The sequence below is a fragment of the Anomaloglossus baeobatrachus genome, chromosome 10, assembly GCF_048569485.1.
Source record: "Anomaloglossus baeobatrachus isolate aAnoBae1 chromosome 10, aAnoBae1.hap1, whole genome shotgun sequence".
In the NCBI taxonomy this organism is placed as follows: Eukaryota; Metazoa; Chordata; class Amphibia; order Anura; family Aromobatidae; genus Anomaloglossus; species Anomaloglossus baeobatrachus.
The window spans coordinates 16,106,285-16,131,348 of NC_134362.1; the positions used below are offsets into that span (position 1 = coordinate 16,106,285).

At 49.4% G+C, this 25,064-nt stretch overlaps 1 protein-coding gene across 14 annotated transcripts in view; it reads left to right on the forward strand.

Annotated features, from left to right (window-relative positions):
• Positions 1-25,064, forward strand: part of PPFIA1 (PPFI scaffold protein A1) — a 77,772-nt gene that overhangs the window by 34,462 nt on the left and 18,246 nt on the right. For 5 of the 14 annotated variants that reach the window (XM_075325775.1, XM_075325778.1, XM_075325776.1 and 2 more), the window contains exons 10-21: positions 3,122-3,199; positions 6,357-6,440; positions 8,193-8,324; positions 8,871-8,933; positions 16,848-16,927; positions 17,957-18,107; positions 20,004-20,227; positions 21,354-21,588; positions 23,047-23,076; positions 23,301-23,440; positions 23,960-24,132; positions 24,304-24,397. In XM_075325775.1, coding sequence (XP_075181890.1) covers positions 3,122-3,199; positions 6,357-6,440; positions 8,193-8,324; positions 8,871-8,933; positions 16,848-16,927; positions 17,957-18,107; positions 20,004-20,227; positions 21,354-21,588; positions 23,047-23,076; positions 23,301-23,440; positions 23,960-24,132; positions 24,304-24,397 — 1,484 coding nt within the window. The remainder of the gene's footprint in view (positions 1-3,121; positions 3,200-6,356; positions 6,441-8,192; positions 8,325-8,870; positions 8,934-16,847; positions 16,928-17,956; positions 18,108-20,003; positions 20,228-21,353; positions 21,589-23,046; positions 23,077-23,300; positions 23,441-23,959; positions 24,133-24,303; positions 24,398-25,064) is intronic. The other 9 variants (XM_075325779.1, XM_075325787.1, XM_075325789.1 and 6 more) reach the window with 3 other exon arrangements.

Genomic DNA, 25,064 nt, shown 5'->3' on the forward strand with positions numbered 1-25,064 from the left:
TCTGCACTCTCAGGGACACTCGGTGATTCCTTACTTAGACGATCTGCTGATCAAGGCACCCTCTCAAGTAGCATGCCAACGCAGCCTGGACGTCGCTCTGGAGACTCTCCAGAGTTTCGGGTGGATCATCAATTTTCCAAAGTCAAATCTGACACCGGCCCAATCACTGACATATCTTGGCATGGAGTTTCATACTCTCTCAGCGATAGTGAAGCTTCCGCTGGACAAGCAACGTTCACTACGGACAGGGGTGCAATCTCTCCTTCAAGGCCAGTCTCACCCCCTGAGGCGCCTCATGCACTTCCTAGGGAAGATGGTGGCAGCAATGGAGGCAGTTCCTTTTGCGCAGTTTCATCTGCGTCCACTTCAATGGGACATTCTCCGCAAATGGGACAGGAAGTCGACGTCCCTCGACAGGAACGTCTCCCTTTCACGGGCAGCCAAGGCTTCCCTTCAGTGGTGGCTTCTCCCCACTTCTCTGTCGAAGGGGAAATCCTTCCTTCCCCCATCATGGGCTGTGGTCACGACGGACGCGAGCCTGTCAGGGTGGGGAGCGGTTTTTCTCCACCACAGGGCTCAGGAAACCTGGACTCCGACAGAGTCCTCTCTTCAGATCAATGTTCTGGAGATAAGGGCAGTGTATCTTGCCCTAAAGGCGTTCCAGCCGTGGCTGGAAGGCAAGCAGATCCGAATTCAGTCGGACAACTCCACGGCGGTGGCATACATCAACCACCAAGGGGGAACACGCAGTCGGCAAGCCTTCCAGGAAGTCCAGCGGATTCTGATGTGGGTGGAAGCCACGGCCTCCACCATATCCGCAGTTCACATCCCGGGCGTAGAACACTGGGAAGCAGACTTTCTCAGTCGCAAGGGCATGGACGCAGGGGAATGGTCCCTTCACCCGGACGTGTTTCAGGAGATCTGTTGCCGCTGGGGGATGCCGGACGTCGACCTAATGGCGTCCCGGCACAACAACAAGGTCCCGGCATTCATGGCACGGTCTCAAGATCACAGAGCTCTGGCGGCAGACGCCTTAGTTCAGGATTGGTCGCAGTTTCAACTTCCGTATGTGTTTCCTCCTCTGGCACTGTTGCCCAGAGTGTTACGCAAGATCAGGTCCGACTGCCGCCGCGCCATCCTCGTCGCACCAGACTGGCCGAGGAGGTCGTGGTACCCGGATCTGTGGCATCTCACGGTGGGCCAACCGTGGGCACTACCAGACCGACCAGACTTGCTGTCTCAAGGGCCGTTTTTCCATCTGAATTCTGCGGCCCTCAACCTGACTGTGTGGCCATTGAGTCCTGGATCCTAGCGTCTTCAGGGTTATCTCAAGAGGTCATTGCCACTATGAGACAGGCTAGGAAACCAACGTCCGCCAAGATCTACCACAGGACGTGGAGGATATTCCTTTCTTGGTGCTCTGATCAGGGTGTTTCTCCCTGGCCATTTGCCTTGCCCACTTTTCTTTCCTTCCTGCAATCCGGGTTGGAAAAAGGTTTGTCGCTCGGCTCTCTTAAGGGACAAGTCTCTGCGCTCTCTGTGTTTTTTCAGAAGCGCCTAGCCAGACTTCCACAGTTACGCACGTTCCTGCAGGGGGTTTGTCACATAGTCCCTCCTTACAAGCGCCCGTTAGAACCCTGGGATCTGAACAGGGTGCTGATGGTTCTTCAGAAGCCACCTTTCGAGCCAATGAGGGATATTTCTCTCTCACGCCTTTCGCAGAAAGTGGCCTTCCTAGTAGCAGTCACATCACTTCGGAGAGTGTCTGAGCTAGCAGCGCTGTCATGCAAAGCCCCTTTCCTGGTGTTTCACCAGGACAAGGTGGTTCTGCGTCCGGTACCGGAATTTCTCCCTAAGGTGGTATCCTCCTTTCATCTCAATCAGGATATCTCCTTACCCTCTTTTTGTCCTCATCCAGTTCATCAGTGTGAAAAGGATATGCACTCGTTAGATCTGGTGAGAGCACTCAGATTCTACATTTCTCGTACGGCGCCCCTGCGCCGCTCGGATGCACTCTTTGTCCTTGTCGCTGGCCAGCGTAAAGGGTCACAAGCTTCCAAATCAACCCTGGCTCGGTGGATCAAGGAACCAATTCTTGAAGCTTACCGATCTTCTGGGCTTCCGGTTCCCTCAGGGCTGAAAGCCCATTCTACCAGAGCCGTGGGAGCGTCCTGGGCTTTGCGGCACCAGGCTACGGCTCAGCAGGTGTGTCAGGCGGCTACCTGGTCGAGTCTGCACACTTTCACGAAACACTATCAGGTGCATGCCTATGCTTCGGCAGATGCCAGCCTAGGTAGGCGAGTCCTTCAGGCGGCGGTTGCGCACCTGTAGGAGAGGGCCGTTTTTACGGCTCTATTACGAGGTATTACTTTACCCACCCAGGGACTGCTTTTGGACGTCCCAATTGTCTGGGTCTCCCAATAGAGCGACAAAGAAGAAGGGAATTTTGTTTACTTACCGTAAATTCCTTTTCTTCTAGCTCCAATTGGGAGACCCAGCACCCGCCCCTGTTCCCTTCGGGCTGTTGTTTTTTTGTGTACACATGTTGTTCATGTTGAATGGTTTCAGTTCTCCGAAATTCCTTCGGATTGAATTTACTTTAAACCAATTTATAACTTTTCCTCCTTCTTGCTTTTGCACCAAAACTGAGGAGCCCGTGAGGCACGGGGTGTGTATAGGCAGAAGGGGAGGGGCGTTACACTTTTAAGTGTAATACTTTGTGTGGCCTCCGGAGGCAGAAGCTATACACCCAATTAAAACTAATTGGCTGGGTCTCCCAATTGGAGCTAGAAGAAAAGGAATTTACGGTAAGTAAACAAAATTCCCTTCTTTAAGACCAGATACTCCAGAATTGTTGCTTTACTAAAACAGCTGCCAGGAGAGAGACAGGGCCGTGTTTTTCTCTGATTGTGTCGTCCATGTTGTTCTCCATGTTTTCGGAGGTGGTGAGGTCTGGAGAGAGCGGGGCAAAAAATTGGAAAAATATGAAAATAAATAAAAGCATTGTTATTATTAAAAACGGCACAATTGTGAGAATGTGGCCTCCTCCAGCGCCCGCACCTCCGCCTGCCTCTGTCTGCCTCTGTGTGTCTGTCACCTCTCTTGTCCTCTGACTCTGTAGTCTGAGCTTTTGCCTCCTCCGGGAAAGCCGGCCGCTCAGGAAGCTAAGGTGTTGGGACTTGCGCCTGTGCCTAGGAAGGTAGACTCCGCTCACTGTTTTCTGCCATGCTTGTTCCATTGCTTTCCCTGGTGAAGGGCAGTGACGGGATCCCATGCTGCTCAACCTAACAATCCATTCCATGGCTGGGATGTGCCGCCATACCGAGTGAGCCTCCGCACTGCATTCATTCAGCACCCGCTACACCGTGCATGTGCTGCCACCGCTAACACAACTAATACTGTGTGCCCAGCTTTACCCCAGGCCGGTGTCTTCCTCTTCTGCCCGCTAAGCATGAGCCGGCGTGGAAACTCTTCTTTGTTTACATGTCTGTATATAGCGGTCAGGAATCTACTATAAAACGCCTTTTAACGGGTGATAAAGTTATTGCCTATCCAATGGGTTAACAACGGCTTGTAGGACCCCCAGCTATCCTGAGCGGGGGGCTGTGAAATGCTCCGTTCATGGTCTCTGGGACTGTCGGGAGAGCTGTCATTCCAACAGAGCCCCATTCTGGGGTCCCACTTGTCACCGTTATGACCCATTTCTCTCGTTCAATAATATGGCAAATTTTTATTTATTATTTATCCTTTTGGAAGTTATCAACCCTTTTATTTATAAGGGGGCTCCTAACCATGACCGATCGGCACCCCTATTAGATTGAGGGGGTCCAACTCAATACATTGCCTCCAATCGGTGAACTGGATTGGGTCACAGTGATCTAGCGGGCGCAGGATCCCCCTGATTGTTCACCTGGCACAGCTCTGGATACTTTAGTGATGCCTGGGGTTGCTAATGAGTGGGCTGAGCTGTAATACCAGGCGCAGGCATTAAAAGAGGTTGTCCACTACTTTTACATTGATGGCCTATCCTTAGGATGGGCCATCAATGTCTGATCGACCGGGGTCCGATACCCAGCACCCCCGATGATCAGCTGTTCTTGGTCCCGGCAGCAGCAGGCAGCCGGAAGTGCTCAGTTCTGGAGCTGCTCTGTCAGAAAATACAGCAGCTCCGGAACCAAGAATTTCCAGCTGCCTGCTGCTGCCGCCACCGGGACCGAGAATAGATGGTCAGAGGGTGTGCGGGGGGGGGGGTGTCTGACCCCAGCCGATCAGTCATTGATGACCTATCCTTACGGACAGACCATCAAAGTAAGAGCAGTGGACAACCCCTTTAATAAGACTCTGTGCCAGGTAAATGGTGAAGGGCAGCCTCTGCTCCAGGTGATCGGGGGAGGTGCTGATCCCACTGATCTGATGATTGTCTGGACCTCCCGGACCCCTTTATGCTTTCAATTCTTCACTGTGACCCTCCCCTAATTTAGGATCTGTCTTTTCCAGATCCAGAAGTTTTCTTTCCAGACTTGGTTTATGTTCTGGAGGAGGACGCAGCTTATCCCTCACCGGGGCCTTTAGTGCAGTTTTCTCCACTTTTGTCACCTCCTCACAGGGTTTTACCAGTTTGCTGGTAAATGATGACAAATGTAACCTGAGACATTCTCCAATTGGGCATCGTTGAGCACAGAGTTACCAGATTAAATTCTGGTTACCTGCAGCCACCACTAGGGGGAGCTGACTGCATACAGTTTTGATTTCAGTCTGTAAATTTGTATGCAGTCAGCTCCCCCTGGTGGTGGCCGCTGGTACACTGAATTGTATCATTTACTTCTGTTTCTATCCTCTGATTCGAGGAGTTTTCTGAAACCAGATATAGTAAAAAATTAAATTTGCAAATTACTTTTGTCATTTGTAGAATAACGAAATGAATATATTGTCCAGGAGGACATTCACTTTGATATTTTAGCTAAAATAAGAAAAAAAAAGCCACCTTGTATAGAACTTTGTAAAGCAGGAGGTAAGTTTAGGGGTGCACATATGATGTAGTTATAGGCGCGGCAGTATGAGTCGGGGCTCCGCTGGTCGCACTGTGTTGAGAAGATGGGGATACGTATCACCCCACAATCCCATCTCTAGCCATATGGATTCAGGACACAACACGTCTTATTAGAAGGATGTTGCCCTCCTGCGATATCTGTATCTATGATCCTACAATGATTGCTAATGTACCGTAGTGTATAGCCCACGACAGCGAATCCTGTTATCTCTAATAATGCAAGAGCCATAATGAAAAATACCAATCAATTGGAGAATTCTTACCCTAGAGACGTCATTCATAAGACCCCATCCCATCCGGTTCCCTTATCTACCCCGTTCTACCAGGTGGGGTACGATGGCCACCCTACGGGATTATTATGGCTTTCTTCTAGTGATTAAGTGCAACCTTGCAACCATTTTTTTTGTTCTGATTTAGTGCATCTAAAATAATAATAATCAGGGTTTGTCACCTGTAAATGTAGAGACGCATGACTGTGCGCTGGAGCTGTGTGCACAAAACGGAAGCCTCTCCTATCTGCTTATTTTCATTTTACATGCACAGGGCTAAAAGCAAATGGTTGTGGATGTGTACTTTTCTTTCCTTGCCCCCCCCACTTATTTCGATGGTGTCTAAGGATAAATTGGACACATCGCTGATGTACCTCTGTGTTCACTGAATGGCATTTTTTTCTGCCACCAGTGTGCAGCTCAGCTACGGTCAAGTGAGAGGGGCCGACCTCGTTCATTGTCAGGATTGACGGGGGGGCCGGCCTCCTTCGTCGTCAGGATTGACGGGGGGGCCGGCCTCCTTCGTCGTCAGGATTGACGGGGGGGCCGGCCTCCTTTGTCGTCAGGATTGACGGGGGGGGCCGGCCTCCTTTGTCGTCAGGATTGACGGGGGGCCGGCCTCCTTTGTCGTCAGGATTGACGGGGGGCCGGCCTCCTTTGTCGTCAGGATTGACGGGGGCCGGCCTCCTTTGTCGTCAGGATTGACGGGGGCCGGCCTCCTTTGTCGTCAGGATTGACGGGGGCCGGCCTCCTTTGTCGTCAGGATTGACGGGGGCCGACCGCCATTTTATAACAACCCTATTTCGACCTATATATGCCTGCGCTTATTCATTTCATCACTGAGGGGCCGTATATCGTGCATTATATCATCTGCACCCACCTCCTGACGAGGATGGCAATGATCAGTCACCGCTGCGGCGCACACTTGCTGTTGGCTTGTATTCACACTGCAGAATCTCACCAATATTTGCTGCTTCGCTGTGGCACGATGAGGAGCGGACGTGACCTTCCGTATCTCCCTGTCTTTATCACAATAGGCCGAGGAACGACACGGAAATATCGAGGAGCGGTTACGTCAGATGGAGTCTCAGCTGGAAGAGAAGAACCAGGAGCTGCAGCGGGTAAGACGCCGGGACCGGGGCGGGGGACGACGGGGAAGATTCCTGAAGCCAAAACCAGAGAAGACACATTTATATTCTATTAGTTGTATGAAATAATAAATGTAGTAACTTCACAAGATGTAAATCTCCTGCCGTTTTGGGTTTATCGGCAGCCTCCATGGAAAAACCCTGCATGGCACATAGAGTATGTCACCAAATGTTCCGGGTCCCAGGTCCCCCAATGTCTTGGGACATAGCCTTCCCAGCAATATCTTCAATATTTTGGGTCACAGGCCCCCTCCACCAGCCACCAATGACTCTGATCACAGGCCCTAAGCCTCTCACCTCGTGTCTCGGGGAGCATTGTATATATTGGGACACGCGTCATAAACTGGACTACACATAGAGCTGATTCAGCTTCTTCTGAGATATGGCGGGTTCCCATAAGGTGAGAATTGCCTCTGAGCTTGCAGGGCCCATAGGGCTTGTCATAGGGTGTTCCACGTCCTGAGAAGCTTGTAATTGCAATGTGACACCAGAGCTCTGCAGGGGCTGGGGAAAGCTGGGTGACAAGATGGTTATCCATGAGGAAAGTAACAGGGTTTTTTTTTTGTTTTGTGTTTTTTTTACATTAAAAAAAAAAAATCGTATTTTTTTTTTTTTTTTTTTAATTTATTTGCAAGGCACATCAGATTATAAGACACACCCTAAATTTAGAGGGGGGAAAAAAGAAAGGGTTAATAAAATAAATAAATTGGGGTACGTCTTATAATCCGACGGTGTCTTACTAGGGGAGAGGGCTGTAGCGGTGGTGGAGCAGGGCGATGGTATGGCGGGTGTCCCAGATGCTTTCTGCAGGTGGCTTGAGGCAGACAAGATCCAAAAACTGCCGCGGTGCTGGGGGCCGCTTTGCTGGGGGCCGAGAGGTGAGACAGAGGCCATCCTTAGGTGGGCGGTGCAGGCTTCAAAGAATTGGCGCTCAGTCGGCGCGTGCACAGATTGAGCTATTGGCTTAATTACAAGCCGAGATCACATCTGTGCATGCGCCATTTTCCTTAAGTCCGCTGCTGTGCTGGAGGTGGCGCGTGCGCAGATGAGATGTTGAGCCAAGAGCTCCAGCTGCACATGCGCTGACTGCGGGCGCCATTATTTGAAGCCGCACCGCCAACCTAAGGATGGCCCCTGCTTCACCACCAGCACAGCGCCAGCCGCCACCAGCACAGCACCAAGCACCAGCAGCCGTCAGCACAGCGCCCCCCAGCACAGCGCCCGCAGCATTGCCCCTGCCTCTTGGTACCGCTCTCCACCACCCCCCGGTAAGCTACATTCGGGTTATAAGATGCACCCCTCATTTGCCTCTCAAATTTTTTGGAGGAAAAGTGCGTCCTATAATCCGAAAAATCCGGTACATGTGTACAAGGTATTAAACGTTTAAAGATATTAAAGTTTCTGAATCATTGCAGTTTACAAAAGTGGAATTTTTTTGTATATTTTTATTCTTTCTGATTGTGTGACTCCGGCTCCTAACATATGGCAGATTCCAGAAGTCATCACCCCCCCCACCCCCCTCCCCGAAGTGATCCCTGCTCTGGGCCGACAGTTAAATCCGACACTGCTGACATTCATTAGCACCGCGGCTAAGATTAGCCCTCTAAGTATATCTGTGCCTAATTTAAGCAGCCTGTAAAGAGGACGGTCTGGTCCGGGCGGCAGTCTTGCATAATCCGCGGATCTGCAATGTTAGAGATTGTCCTTTAATCTCCCCAATATTAGGCCCGGCAGAGGGAGAAGATGAACGAAGAGCACAATAAGCGCCTGTCCGAGACCGTGGACAAACTGCTGTCCGAGTCCAACGAGCGGCTCCAGCTCCACCTGAAGGAGAGGATGGCGTCTCTGGAGGACAAGGTACCGTCTGGGGGGTCTTAACTGTTTATACTATAAGGGTGGGTTATACATGGCGGGGGATGGTAGAAATCCCTATATTAATATCAGACATGAGCGGGGATTAGTAAAGTAGCTATAGCCAAAATGTGAAATTCCCACCCTCATGTGAGGGGTCCGAGACGCTGCACTGGTCGTCCCCAGCGGCTACTGGTGACATATATTTTATATATATATATATATATATATATATATATATATATATATATATATATATATATATAATACATATACATACATACATACATACATACATACATACATACATACATACATACATACATACATACCAATATACCCCCTCCTCCCAGGCAGCCACAGCACCTGCTGGTGAAGTGGGACCCTTACTCCATGTCTTTGCACATATTTCCCACACACTTTGTGCAGGGCTGTGCAATGTGAACATAGATGTCCCCTGCAGGGTAAACCTATGGGGCTGCGGTGCATACCGGGGATCACGGGGGGGTACATGAAATGGTGAAATCATCGGTGATGTCTTCTCCCTTGCAGAATGCCCTCATCAGAGATGTCGAATCTGCCAAGAAGCTCATAGACGAGATTCAGCACGAGAAGGTTGGTTTCGGTTCCTCAGTCGCCTTAAGGAAAATGACAACATAATGACGTTACACAAATATAAATGGTCACTGACGTAGAGTTTAAAGGGATTGTGTTAGAAAGGTCTGCCCCGGCTCAGTAACCACTAAGGTATCACATTCATCCGGGTGTCCGCCATGTAACTCTACACACTCTCTCTGCTGCCGGGAAAGGTCTGACCTGATGCAGCTTTCACAACAACGTCCGAGCAGAATGACTGTGCCTCTGCCACTCGGATGTAATCGTGAAGGCTGCTGACGATCAGCTACTGCATCATGTATCATTATTTATCACCGGCGGGGGACTACTGGTCTCAGCAGAGGAGCAGCGGAGGACTACTGGTCTCAGCAGAGGAGCAGCGGAGGACTACTGGTCTCAGCAGAGGAGCAGCGGAGGACTACTGGGCTCAGCAGAGGAGCAGCGGAGGACTACTGGGCTCAGCAGAGGAGCAGCGGAGGACTACTGGGCTCAGCAGAGGAGCAGCGGAGGACTACTGGGCTCAGCAGAGGAGCAGCGGAGGACTACTGGTCTCAGCAGAGGAGCAGCGGAGGACTACTGGGCTCAGCAGAGGAGCAGCGGAGGACTACTGGGCTCAGCAGAGGAGCAGCGGAGGACTACTGGGCTCAGCAGAGGAGCAGCGGAGGACTACTGGGCTCAGCAGAGGAGCAGCGGAGGACTACTGGGCTCAGCAGAGGAGCAGCGGAGGACTACTGGGCTCAGCAGAGGAGCAGCGGAGGACTACTGGGCTCAGCAGAGGAGCAGCGGGGGACTACTGGGCTCAGCAGAGGAGCAGCGGGGGACTACTGGGCTCAGCAGAGGAGCAGCGGAGGACTACTGGGCTCAGCAGAGGAGCAGCGGAGGACTACTGGGCTCAGCAGAGGAGCAGCGGAGGACTACTGGGCTCAGCAGAGGAGCAGCGGAGGACCACTGGGCTCAGCAGAGGAGCAGCGGAGGACCACTGGTCTCAGCAGAGGAGCAGCGGAGGACTACTGGTCTCAGCAGAGGAGCAGCGGAGGACTACTTGTCTCAGCAGAGGAGCAGCGGAGGACTACTGGTCTCAGCAGAGGAGCAGCGGAGGACTACTGGTCTCAGCAGAGGAGCAGCGGAGGACTACTGGTCTCAGCAGAGGAGCAGCGGAGGACTACTGGTCTCAGCAGAGGAGCGGCATCAGTCCAGGAGGAAAGCGCGCTTTTTTATCTTTTATCGTTCCTTTGGGAGACCCAGACCATGGGTGTTTAGCTTCTGCCTCCGGAGGACACACAAAGTACTACACTTAAAAGTGTAGCTCCTCCCTCTGAGCTTATACACCCCCTGGTAGCCAGTCCTAGCCAGTTTATTGCTTTGTGTCAGGAGGCACACATCCACACATGCATTCTCATCTGATTTGTTTGACTTTTGGAAAGAGTTTGAAGAAAAGCGGGTCCATGTCTGGACCCCCGGCATGTCCCTTCTCACCCCACTGTGTCGGCGGTGTTGTTAAGGTTGATTTACAAGGCTGCAGCCTTACATGCCGCGCTCCTTCACCATCCCTTCTGGGCTCTGGCTTGAAGTGGGAGCCAGCACGGTCTCCATGCCTGGCAGGAGTCCGGTCTCCATCCACAGCCCCTTGAGGATTCTGCTGGACCGGAGCACTCATCCCCAGGGACATGGCTCTGCGTCTCAGCAGACTACGGCTCAACAAGTCTGTCAGGCTGCCACTTGGTCTAGTCTGCACACCTTTTCGAAGCACTACCAAGTGCATGCTCATGCTTCGGCAGATGCGAGCTTGGGCAGACGCATCCTTCAGGCGGCTCCGCCTACTTCTTAGTTTTTTATGTTTATTCCCACCCATGGACTGCTTTGAGACGTCCCAATGTCTGGGTCTCCCAAAGGAACGATAAAGAAAAAGAGAATTTTGTTACTTACCGTAAATTCGTTTTCTTATAGTTCCGTATTGGGAGACCCAGCACCCTCCCTGTTGCCTGTTGGCAATTTTCTTGTTCCGCGTGTTATCACCGGCTGTTGTCGTGGACAGAGTCTCCGGTTGTTCCGGTTCTTACTCGGTTCTACTTGGGGGTGGCTATTCTCCTTCAGCTTTTGCACTAAACTGGCTGTGTCTGCTCACCAGGGGGTGTATAAGCTCAGAGGGAGGAGCTACACTTTTTAGTGTAGTACTTTGTGTGTCCTCCGGAGGCAGAAGCTAAACACCCATGGTCTGGGTCTCCCAATACGGAACTATAAGAAAAAGAATTTACGGTAAGTAACAAAATTCTCTTATTTTATTTTATTGGGCAGCACTCTGGGCAGTTTTCTTTTTTTAACGAAATGCCCAGTAGCAGACGACCCCTTTAATCATTTTGCAATCTTCTGCAACTTTTCAAGATGCTGTAAGTGAATTTAATGCCATCTTGAAATTCTCTGTCAGTGCAAAGAAATATTTAGTGGCTGAAAATTGGTCCCGATTTTGTGCCGTAAAGCACCGCACATCTGGATGTGATCGGGGGCAGCCTTCTGCTGTCTGACGCGGTGTTGACCCAAGCAATCTAGAAACTCCAGGAGTATTAGAAAGCTGCAGAATTTTTCATTGTGCAGAGAATTTTTTTTTTTTTTTTTAATATACCGTATATACTGGCGTATAAGACGACTTTTTACCCCCTTAAAATAATGGCTACAGTGGGGGGGTCGTCTTATACGCCGGATATACGGGGGGGGGGTGTGTGTGTGTATATATATATATATATATATATATATATATATATATATATATATATATATATATATATATATATATATATATATATATATATATATATATATATATATATATATATATATATATATATATATATATATATATATATATATATATATGTATGTACACTGCAGCGTCCAGGGGAGGTGGGGGCAGCAGCTCTGGAGCACAGGGGAACGCTGCGGGCGGCAGGCTTTGATCTCCTGCACCCGCTCATATAATATGCACAGCCGCTGTCCATCTCCAATGGTGCTGAAATCGCACGCAGTGAGGGGCTGGGGCAGCGGTGCATATTCTATGAGCCTGCGTCCCAGTGTGATCGTACATGTCCCCCATGTGTTAGATTTGGCCCCCAGGCTGCTGCTCATTCTAAAATAAAAAAGCTTTACTTCCCCCTGCAGCGTTTCTCCCCGTGTCCCTGCTTCCAGTGTGATCAGGCAGAGAGCTCAGCCTGCTGTGCCGATCACATGACCGCACTGAGAACCAGGAAGTGGAAGAACAGAAGCACGGAGGGAGACAGGAGGGAGCTCAGCGCTGGAGGTGATAAGGAAAGAGGGTTTTATTTTACTTTGGGCAGCAGCCTAGGGGCCATATCTGACACAGGGGGACTTGTGCGATCTATAGGGGCCATGGGCAGCACTATGGGGGCGATATCTAACACAGGGGGACTTGTGCGATCTATAGGGACCATGGGCAGCACTATGGGGGCGATATCTGACACAGGGGGACTTGTGCGATCTATATAGGGGCCATGGGCAGCACTATGGGGGCGATATATAACACAGGGGGACTTGTGCGATCTATATAGGGGCCATGGGCAGCACTATGGGGGCGATATCTAACACAGGGGGACTTGTGCGATCTATATAGGGGCCATGGGCAGCACTATGGGGGCGATATATAACACAGGGGGACTTGTGCGATCTATATAGGGGCCATGGGCAGCACTATGGGGGCGATATATAACACAGGGGGACTTGTGCGATCTATAGGGACCATGGGCAGCACTATGGGGGAGATATCTAACACAGGGGGACTTGTGCGATCTATATAGGGGCCATGGGCAGCACTATGGGGGAGATATCTAACACAGGGGGACTTGTGCGATCTATATAGGGGCCATGGGCAGCACTATGGGGGCGATATCTGACACAGGGGGACTTGTGCGATCTATATAGGGGCCATGGGCAGCACTATGGAGGCGATATCTAACACAGGGGGACTTGTGCGATCTATAGGGACCATGGGCAGCACTATGGGGGAGATATCTAACACAGGGGGACTTGTGTGATCTATATAGGGGCCATGGGCAGCACTATGGGGGCGATATCTAACACAGGGGGACTTTTGCGATCTATAGGGACCATGGGCAGCACTATGGGGGCGATATATAACACAGGGGGACTTGTGCGATCTATATAGGAGCCATGGGCAGCACTATGGGGGCGATATCTAACACAGGGGGACTTGTGCGATCTATAGGGGCCATGGGCAGCACTATGGGGGCGATATCTAACACAGGGGGACTTGTGCGATCTATAGGGGCCATGGGCAGCACTATGGGGGCGATATCTAACACAGGGGGACTTGTGCGATCTATATAGGGGCCATGGGCAGCACTATGGGGGCGATATCTAACACAGGGGGACTTTTGCGATCTATAGGGGCCATGGGCAGCACTATGGGGGCGATATCTAACACAGGGGGACTTGTGCGATCTATAGGGGCCATGGGCAGCACTATGGGGGCGATATCTAACACAGGGGGACTTGTGCGATCTATAGGGGCCATGGGCAGCAGCATGGGGGCGTTATCTAACACGGGAACGTGTGCAATCCATAAGGGACCATAGGCAGCACAGGGGAACGTGTGCCATCACAAGGGGGCTATATTCAATATAAGGGGGCCATATCCAGATTAAGGGGGCTAATTTTAGGATGGGGGGCTATGAGGGACATATACCCTATATGATTTGTTAGAGGGACACTGGCATTATAAGATGGACCCCATTTAACATTAAAAAAAAAAAATTCTCTTTTCCTTCACCAAATTTGGGGGTGCGTCTTATAATCAGGTGCGTCTTATAAAGCGAAAAATACGGTATATATCATACAGCAGGGGTCGGGAACCTATGGCTCGCGAGCCAGATATGGCTCTTTTGATGGCCGTATCTGGCTCGCAGACAGGGCTCCTACCTGTCTATGGGCAAATGCCGGGGCCCTGGAGAGCCGGGGGGGCCCACTCGGCCTCGTCAGTTCTCCTGTCCCTTGGCCGGGGCCCACTCGCCTTTATAGTTCTGCTGCCCCCGGCCGAGTTCCGGGGACCGCAGTCCTCGGCAGCAATCTGCGGCGCCGTCACTTTAAGGCGCGCAGACATCCTGTTTTGAATTTCATCTGTGGGCGGAGCTACCGCCTTCTCAGTCCCACAGATGAAGGAGGCGAGCTTCTGTCCGGCGCTGTGTGGGCCCCCTCTCCACCGTGACCTAATCGGGTAAATGCCCTCCCCGCCTCCCCATTATGGGCCCCGGTGAGCTGCTTCTAACCCCCCAGATGTATGCCCTGCCAATCCCCCCCCCCCCCGCCGATGCCGCGGGTGCTGTACCCGCCGAGCCGCGGGTGCAGGCCCCACAGAGCAGCAGAGTTGTGTGTATTTGTCTGTATGTAGCAGAGTTGTATGTGTTTGTCTGTATGTAGCAGAGTTGTATGTGTTTGTCTGTATGTAGCAGAGTTGTATGTGTTTGTATGTAGCAGAGTTGTATGTGTTTGTCTGTATGTAGCAGAGTTGTATGTGTTTGTATGTAGCAGAGTTGTATGTGTTTGTCTGTATGTAGCAGAGTTGTATGTGTTTGTCTGTATGTAGCAGAGTTGTATGTGTTTGTCTGTATGTAGCAGAGTTGTATGTGTTTGTCTGTTTGTAGCAGAGTTGTGTGTGTTTGTCTGTTTGTAGCAGACTTGTGTGTGTCTGTTTGTAGCAGAGTTGTATGTGTTTGTCTGTTTGTAGCAGAGTTGTGTGTTTTTGTCTGTTTGTAGCAGAGTTGTGTGTGTTTGTCTGTATGTAGCAGAGTTGTGTGTGTTTGTCTGTTTGTAGCAGAGTTGTGTGTGTTTGTCTGTATGTAGCAGAGTTGTGTGTGTTTGTCTGTAGCAGAGTTGTGTGTGTTTGTAGCAGAGTTGTGTGTGTTTGTCTGTTTGTAGCAGAGTTGTGTGTGTTTGTCTGTTTGTAGCAGACTTGTGTGTGTCTGTTTGTAGCAGAGTGTAGTACCATTGTTTCAGTCCAGTTGTGGCTTTATACAGCAGGGAGGAGCATTCCTTGCTGTACTAAGTGAACATTGGAGCGATTTGATCTGTCAATGGCCCTTTAAAAACATATTGTACGGCTCTCGCGGAATTAAAATTAACATGTTGCAATCAAAGCAGACTTTTTTTCATTTGGGAGCGGGGTAGTCTTATACAGTGAGTATATCCCAAATTCTATATTTTTAGGGCAGAAGTTGGGGGTCGTCTTATACGCCCAGTCGTCTTATACGCCGGCATATACGGTAGCTGAGCACTCGCGAGGCATCATCCAGTTGTCCGCCCCTTTGGTGAATCCGGGTGCTGTTCCGCCTCTATTATCACGGGTGGCTCCAGTCAGATACTCTGTCTGTACGTCCACCAACATTAGGCATCTCTGTTTTCTTAAAGGGGGTTTTCACTACTTAGATAGCAGAAGGTAGGGATCTATGTAAGGAATATTGGAAGCTGCTCCCCGGTCTCAGCTGTCGCCTGCAGCCAATTCATCGGCATCAGCGGTCAGGGCGATGTCACGTATGCTCGGAGCGGCAGTGCTGCATCGGGGGGTGCGAATCACAGGGGTAAATTTGGCCTTCTGGTAACTTTAAAACATATTGGAAATCTCTTTGTAATCAAAGAGAAGCTGTCGGTACATTGTGTTACCTTGCACTGTATATACCGCCTCGCAGCCTGCCCCTGAGGGCCCGGTTACCTTTATATCTGGACCCCGGATGCGTCACTCCTAGGCAGCACTGTGTCTTATACAGTCACACTATTGAATTCCCCCTGTTACTGTTTAAGGAGTTCCTAAAATTGAATGTTATCAATAATATTTAAATAAATCGTAAAAGGGATGTCCACCTTTTTGGTGACTTTTTCTTCTTTGAAGGCATGAAATTGTGGCTAAAAAGTATTTTTGCAATTGGGTTTTATTAAAAATTTTGCAGCTTCCCTTCTGCTGTGGTGTTCCATCTATTGATGACAGCAGAATGAGTTAATTGAGGAGCCATCAGTGAGCTCCTCTTAACAATCTGGCAAGAGAGTTTGAGTTTTATCTGTCGTTTTTTCTGAGCTCCCTCATCAGCTCAGGTGATTTATGACCATAAGGCTATGTGCTGACAAGACTCTGTATCCGCGGATTTTGCCGCGGAAAACCTGCGGATTTATCGGGATTTTCTAGATAAATCCGTAGGTTTTAGCAAGAACAGACACTCCCCATGTTATCCTGTGGGACATGGGGAGTGTCTGTGTCCATGCTGCAGATGTCCCGCAGCCGCACGTAACTGCATATCCATAATTCCTGCGGAAATATCTGCAGATGTCCCGGCCCTTCACCATGGAGATAGAAGCTGGGACTTCCGCAGGTAAGTCGCATGAATGTCCGCAGGTTTACCGCAGATATTTCGCTGGAATCCCGTAGCAATGTATAGCTGCGGATTCTGGGGAGCTGCTGCGGACAAACCTGCGGACATATCCGTGGGCACATAGCCTTAGACAACAGCAAAGTTGAATGTACAGAAAACAAAGCATCTGTAAAAAATAAAATAAAAAAGAAATCAAAAATAAATAAGCGAAATGATGCAAAGTATTTAGTGCAACACAATTTAAAAATGATAGTTGGCCTCAGATATATGCATGCTCTATAAGTATAATGCCTACTGATAACACTGTTCTATACTTTGCTTCTGTACAGTCCCTCGGTCACACGTGGACACGTGACTGCAGTGATGATGGCAGTATGTCCACTGTGCCACTGTTGAGGTCACCCATCGATCTGCAACATATTTTACCATCCTCATACGCTCCCACATCTCCTCTTATATAGGGGAAATAGAGCAAAGATCTGTATAAGCAGCGAGGAGATAACATTGTATTTTTTTTCTTTTTTATTAGGAGCAGCTACTGCTTGAAATAGAAAACCTGAGAGCGGAGAATGAGCAGGTCCGGATCCGGGCAGCATCGCTTCACCACAGGTACGGAGACCCCAGCATCCGCGTGTATTTCTTAATATATGTCACTGATTGTGAGCTGAAAACATAGATCTGCACGTCTTACTCCAGGTTATGCAGAAAATGTTGCAGGGTGGGAACAATTTTTTATTTTTTTTTTTCCTCCGCAATCCCTTGCATTTCTTTGTATCTGTCTGGTCCGTGTGTTTTCTCTAAGGATTTTCATCTGCACAGCTGAAAACCTCGGAGATGGCACAGACCACGACCCATTAAGGGCAAAATCAAAGATCATAGTGCAACGTTCTCTTCAAATAAGTAGTTGTTTTTTTTTTTTGCAAAAAATACATGTTTTCCGAAGTCAAATCCTCCTGAAAATGCCAATACGGCGCAGTCTCCAGACAGATTCCTCCAGAAAAGCCTCCTGCTTCTAACTTGGATTTCTGCTACAGATTCTGGAGTAAACGCTGATCAGATTTTTTTTTTTTTTTTTTTTTTTTAACCTTCTTTTTATTAGATTTTAATAACAAAAACATATAATCAATAATCATATAATACAATACATTATGATTATGTTAAACTACAAAATTACAGATAATGTATCTCCTCGAATCCCAACCCCCCTCCCCCCACCCCACATCTGCGTGTCGCTCAGATTTTTTTATATAAGTTTTCACTCAAGAATTATTTTTTTTTTAACCCCTATTGTCCTCCCTTCACCACGTTGAATGGTGGCAACGCGCTTACCATTGACAAAAGTGGAAGAAAGAAATGATTTATTCTCATAGGACAACCAGAAAAAAGGAGGGGGTACCAAATCCATTGTGGTATCTAAGGGACCTCTCGTTTTAGGAAGCTTTCCTGCAGGAGCCATTAAAGGGATTTTCGTTTTTATTACTGTGTTCCCCTGATAACGAGGTGTCCAGGCGCTGGGACCCCGATGATCAGCTATAATTTGTGCAGAAGTATTCAGTTCCCTGCAGCGCCTCCACAGGAGAAGCTCCATATTACGTGATCCCGCACAACTCCTTGGTGACACTATCTGTATATTTGCAGCCGGCCTCACCTGGGCAGCGTTCCTGACTTCCGGTACGCCCTCGCACCCTCTTCGTTGTCCGATGGACATCCCGAGTCTTACAGTTCTTCACTGGTCCTCCGCAGGCCGCAGAAAGGACGGCTAGCTGCTCTGCGGGACGAGCCCTCTAAGGTTGGACATTTTATGTTTTACATTTCTGCTTAAAGGGCAATACAAATCTTATTAAACTTAAAGGGGATGTCTAGCCCTTGGATATTGATGACCTATCATTGGGACCCCCACAGATTAGTTGTTTGCAGCGTCCATGCACGGGCTGAACAGCCGCTCTATGCACCGTGTTGTTGCCCTTCTTGGATACTGCGGCACAGCTCCCATTCACTTCAATAGGAGCTGAGCTGTAGTAATCAGTAACTGCTGCTGAAACCATAAAGTCTTGGAGAAGAGTAGAGCTTCTGCTCCGTCATTTTAGTACTCTGCGGGGATCTCCGCACCCAGACCCCCACCACCAAAGTCTTCTGAAAGCGCAGGTACTCTCCTAAAGAGAACAAGTTGCCTCCCCTGACATGTCTTGTACTGTTCCAGGAGGCTTAAAGGAAACTTGTCACCAGGTTTGTCCCCTATAAGCTGCGTCCACCACCACCGGGCTCTTACATACAGCATTCTAATATTCTGTATATAAGAGCCCAGGCCGCTGTGTAGAACATAAAAATCACTTTATAATACTCACCTAACGGGCGGTGTAGACTGGTCGGATAGGTGTCTGTTCTCCAGGACCGGCGCCTCCTTTTTCGGCCATCTTTGTTTTCCTTCTTCTGAAGCCGGCGTGCATGACACGTCCTACGTCATCCACACTAGCCGGCACTGAGGTCCCTGCGCAGGCGCACTTTGATCTGCCCTGAGCAGGGCAGATCAAAGTATCGTAGTGCGCCTCTGCAGGACCTCAATGCCAACTGGCATGGATGACGTAGGATGCGTCATGCACACAGGCTTCAGAATAAGGAAAACAAAGATGGCCGAAAAAGGAGGCCTCGGTCCTGGAGAACAGACACCTATCCGACCAGTCTGCACCGCACTGCCCTTTAGGTGAGTATTTTAAAGGGATTTTTATGTTATGCCCCCGGCCTGGGCTCTTATATACAGCATGTAATACTGTATATAAGAGCCCACTGGTGGTGGCCGCAGCTTATGGGCCCCAAATCTGCTGACAGGTGCTCTTTTTAAGTCTTAGGAGTACTTTGCACGTTGCGACATCGCTACTGCGATCTCATCGGGGTGAAATCGAAAGTGATACACATCCGGCGCCAGTAATGACTTCGCAACGTGTAAAGCTTAGAAGCGCCGATAAATGATCGCAAAAGCGTCGAAAATCTGTGATCTGTGTAGTGTCGGTCATTTCCATAATTTTGCTGCAGCGACAGATACGATGTTGTTCCTCGTTCCTGCGGCAGCACACATCGCTGTGTATGAAGCCGCAGGAGCAAGGAACATCTTACCTGCGTCCTGCCTGCAATAAGGAAGGAAGGAGATGGGCGGGATGTTTACGTCCTGCTCATCTCCTCCCCTCCGCTTCTATTGGCCGCCTGCCGTGTGACGTCGCTATGACGCCACACGACCCGCCCCCTTAGGAAGGAGGCGGGTCGCCGGCCAGAGCAACGTCGCAGGGCGGGTAAGTGCGTGTGAAGCTTCCGTAGCGATAATGTTCGCTACGGCAGCTATCGCAAGATATCGCATGCGCAACGGGGGCGGGGACTATCGCGCTCGGCATCGCTACAATCGGCTAGCGATGTCGTAGTGTGCAAAGTACCCCTTAGTGTCTGCAGGGGTCCTGTCTTTTCTGTGTGCTCCCGCCGTTTGCCTTGGATGTTGCATTTCCCATCACGTGACGTTACTTTTCTCTAAAAGCCGTGTTTTCTCTTTCTCTCCTTCACTCTCTGGATCTGCGTTCTCAGCACGTAAGTGTCTCCCTCTGCTGTCTGAGTGTGTGCATTGCACTTTTCCTTCTTCTGCTCGGATTTTGTCCAGAGCCCCCCGGACTGATATTCATTCGCTCGTTCTCTGCTTTTCCAGGTACAGACGTTGAACGAGCAGGACTGGGAGCGAGCCCAGCAGGCCAATGTCTTAGCCAACGTCGCCCAAGCTTTCGAAAGCGACGTGGATATCTCCGACATGGAGGACGACCGAGACACCATATTCAGCTCCGTAGACCTCCTATCTCCGTGCGGCCAAGCCGATGCGCAGACCCTCGCTGTAATGCTGCAGGAACAGCTGGACGCCATCAACAAGGAAATCCGGTAAATCACATGAATAGGACCTGACGCCCCCTGTCTGATTTCTGCAGGATTACAGTTTCGGTGATTTGTTACAGTCAAGTGTAGGTTCATAAAGGGCTGTCTCAACATCAATAGGTGATCAGTTGCAGATTGCTGGGGGGGTCTGGGTGCTGTGACCCCTAATCAGTCTCAACAATTGGGGTATAGAGTCCCTGTTTGGAAGGAGTGCAGTTGAGCAAGTGCAGCGCTCCCCCATACAAAATCTATGGGACTACAATCGACAGCCGAGAGATTTACTCCATCCCAGCGATCTGCAGCTTATCACCTGCCTGTAAAAGTCCCCTTTTCTGCCTTTCGGTGCAGGTCCCCATATTTAGAACCCCACTGAGCAATGAGTTATTATCTATTTTGGTGATAACTTGTTTTCACTGGACATCCCCTTTAAGGAAGGGGGAAGCTACAAGTGACATCAAGACGAAAACTCACAGCCTTTCACATTCTTGTTACACTTCTTGTCATTACCTCACTTAAAGGGATTTGTCAGCAGGTTTATGCTATGTAATCTGAAGCCAGCATGCTGCAAGGGTTAAGACATAGAATTCAGGTCTGCCTCTTTTGTTAAGATCCAATCTGTTGTTTATTTGCTATATTTGTTTAAGCAGCAGGACTTCTCATTACTGGACTACAATGTCACGGGCACAACAGTCCGGCTCGCCCCCTCCTGTGATTGACACCTGACCGTCAATGTACAATCTCTATGCAGAGCCTGGTTAGGGTGGGGCAACGTTCTCAGCTCTGCTATATGGTTAAATCTATGGGGAATAAACTGGAAAGACGAGTGCAAATAGGGTCCGACCCGGAAAAACAAGGAGGGTTCTACTTGTATGCATTTCTGTAAATTATACCAGTTTGATGCAAATTTCAGGCAGGCACTGATGAGTGTGAAGTGCTGGCTGGCATTTTCGCAGAGTGCCAGCTGTCTACTTTCAGGCATTATATGGGTACGAGGGCACAATATGTGGGTCTGATCTGTAGGTGGGTGGAAGCCTCCATTGCGCAGGGCCCAGGGATATCGTGACACTTGAGCACGTCCCTAGATCTGCTCTGCCTGGCGCTTTGTACATGACGGCTCCTTTCTTGTCCTCAGGTTAATACAAGAGGAGAAGGAGAACACGGAGCAGAGAGCCGAGGAGATCGAGTCCCGGGTGGGCAGTGGCAGCTTAGACCATATGGGCCGCTTCAGGTCCATGACGTCCATCCCTCCCTCATTCACCGGCACATCCCTCTCGGGTTCGTCCCCACCCGGTAGTGGCCGGTCGACCCCCAGAAGAATCCCGCACAGCCCGGCCCGTGAAGTGGACAGACTAGGTGTCATGACCTTGGTAAGTTCCCTCTCTGGTTTATATATGCGGGAATGCTGGGTTGTGTAGTCTCTGTTGTCCAGCATGTGTCCTGCTAAACAGGGTCATGATGAAACACCTGACTGCTTACTTTAAGAAACAGCGCCCCACCTGTCCATGGTTGTGTCTGGTACTACAAGTTCTCTCCAGTAACGTGAACAGGACTGTGTGTGCAAAGTGTGGACATATCTATTGTCTGTCTCTGTACGTCTGTTGTACTAATCCAGCCTTCACTTGTACAGTTATTGAGCTGATGTTTGCTCTGGAGAGATTTCTTGGGGTCATTCCCTGTTGATGTTCATTGACTATTTATTATAGTGGAGGAAAATGTTAATATTATGCAGATTTAGAAAGTGTCCCTGATATTGTCACCTCTGAAAGAGGTTTTCAAATGTATACAGCTAGGAAAATTGTCCCGTGGTATGCCCCAGAGCGGCACTCACTATTCTGCTGGTGTAATGTATGGACACAGTGACTGCACCAGCAGAATAGTGAGTGCAGCTCTGGAGTATAATAAAGGAGGTAACTCAAGATCAGTAATGTATGTACACAGTGACTACATTACTGATCCTGAGTTACATCCTGTATTATACTCCAGAGCTGCACTCACTATTCTGCTGGTGCAGTCGCTGTGTACATACATTACATTACTGATCCTGAGTTACATCCTGTATTATACTCCAGAGCTGCACTCACTATTCTGCTGGTGTAGTCACTGTGTACATACATTACATTACTGATCCTGAGTTACATCCTGTATTATACTCCAGAGCTGCACTCACTATTCTGCTGGTGTAGTCACTGTGTACATACATTACTGATCCTGAGTTACCTCCTGTATTATACTCCAGAGCTGCACTCACTATTCTGCTGGTGCAGTCACTGTGTACATACATACATTACTGATCCTGAGTTACCTCCTGTATTATACTCCAGAGCTGCACTCACTATTCTGCTGGTGCAGTCACTGTGTACATACATTACATTACTGATCCTGAGTTACCTCCTGTATTATACTCCAGAGCTGCACTCACTATTCTGCTGGTGCAGTCACTGTGTACATACATTACATTACTGATCCTGAGTTACCTCCTGTATTATACTCCAGAGCTGCACTCACTATTCTGCTGGTGCAGTCACTGTGTACATACATTACATTACTGATCCTGAGTTACCTCCTGTATTATACTCCAGAGCTGCACTCACTATTCTGCTGGTGTAGTTACTGTGTACATACATTACATTACTGATCCTGAGTTACCGCCAGTATTATACTCCAGAGCTGCACTCGCTATTCTGCTGGTGCAGTCGCTGTGTACTGCCTTTGTTGCTGTTGGCACAGTTCTCCCTGTTTTGGTGTGTGGTTATTGCGCTGATCTCGTGGAATGGGGTTTTCTCGGCTTCCTCTTACTAACGCCTTTCTTTGCACGTCTTTATTAGCCTAGCGATTTAAGGAAATACCGTAGAAAGGTAATGTTGCGTTCTTCCCCCTCCCTCGTGCTGTGCTGTTGCATGCTTGTGTCACTGAGCGTCACGCGTTCTTTTCACATCATTTTTATCTTTTCAGTTTTCGTTTTCTCGATCCATATTTGTGATTTGTGTTGCTTTTATTTGAGATCCACATTCGTCTTCGTTTCTAAGATGAAATATTTCAGTGCGTGACATGCGGTGCTGATCGCGGTCTTTGTGTCCAGCCTCCAGGTACTAGCGATGACAAGACGACAATACGGTGCGAGACGTCCCCTCCCGCCTCGCCCAGATCCTTGCGGTTAAATTCGGCTCATAAAGGAGCGTTGCACACAATGAGCCACGAGGATATCCGAGACATCAGAAAGTACGTACGGGGCACGGAGATCTGCAGTCTATAGGGAGATTGGTAGTCACACGCTTTTCTTGGTCGCATTATGTGGCTGATTTGCAGCGCTAGACATGTATACAGTGCAGAAAATTAAAGGGGTTGTCCATAATTAGGAAAACGTCACATTTTAAGAAGCATGCCTGTGTTACAGGCCATGTCTGGTATTGCAGCTTTGCTCCACTTCAGATGAGCTGCAATACCAGACATGACCTGTAGGTGTAAAGGGGGAGCATTTGCATCTGAGAGTGGTACTGGTCATTTGTGACCACCATTGCCATAGAAGTGAATGGAGCGGTGCTCACGCGTTTTCACCCTCACATGCATTTCGGTTTTTGGATCCGTGGTTGTGACCTGCAGCCATCCTACACCTTTTACGTAGGTGATAAATCCCCTTTAATTATTGCTGTAGACCCCTGCTGAGGCTGCAGGTGAGGTGGTCATACGCTGCACTGGTTGTAGTGGTGACCGTCTGCCATACTGAGCGCTCTCTCACAGCTCCACAGGCTCGCAGGACGGTCAGGTCAGCAATCCCAGCAGCAGTAACAGCAGCCAGGACTCCCTCAATAAGGCCCCGAAGAAGAAAGGAATCAAGTCCTCCATCGGTCGCCTATTCGGCAAAAAAGAGAAGGGTCGTCCTGGGCAGTTGGGCAAAGAGTCTCTCGGAGCAGGTGAGCTGTCACTTGGGTCCCGTGCCAGGGAGGTGAAGGGTTAAACGTAAATGCGTTCTGGGATTGTAAGTGCTCCCTGCTGGGTGCTGAGGCCCTAAGGATTTACCGAAATACCAGCGCAGGTCGCAAAACCCCATAGTCCTAAAATAAGTGACTGAATTTTATTTCTAGGGGGAATTCCAGAATTTGACAGCACTTCCCAAGAATCCCTCGGACTCGCCAAGCTCGGAGGACAAGTGGAGAAAACCCGGAAGCTCCAAAAGAAGTAAGAACCAATTTCACATCCACAGTTAAAAAAGAAAAGCCTCCTTTTGCCATCGGATGCATTGTATGATATGCATATAATAACCATAGACCTCCCCAGTCTGAGAATAGCAGCCCCCAGCTGTGGCGCTTCATCTTGGCTGGGTATCAAAATTGAGGGGACCGCACCCCGTTTTTTTTTTTTTTTTTTTTTTTTTTGTACAATACAGACCCGCACATCAGCGGCTGTGATTGGTTGCAGTCAGACAGCTGTCACTCTGCATGGGGGCGCGTCTGACTGCAACCAATCACAGCCACCGGTGAGCTGGGGAGCAGTGAATATGTATGAGCCTAATGAGCGGCCCAGGAAGAAGGAGAGGACGCTGGAGCAGTGTGACAGCCGCGGCGGTGATCAGTGAGTATGAAGCGCTTGCTTCTACCCCTTTGTGTCGGATTCTGGTCCTCATAGACTTTGTATGGGGACCAGAATCTGGCCATTTATCGGGGATCAATCCCCCGCCGATCCACAGTCAGTGAGGGAGTGATCTGCCAGTCCTCTGGCAAAATGCAACAAGAATTGACACGCTGCTGCTTTTTTCTTCAACAAAAACAGCAGGCAAAAAAGAAGCAGCGTGTGAACAGCACTTCTGAATTCTCATACACTTTGCTGGGGAAGGCAATGCATGCAG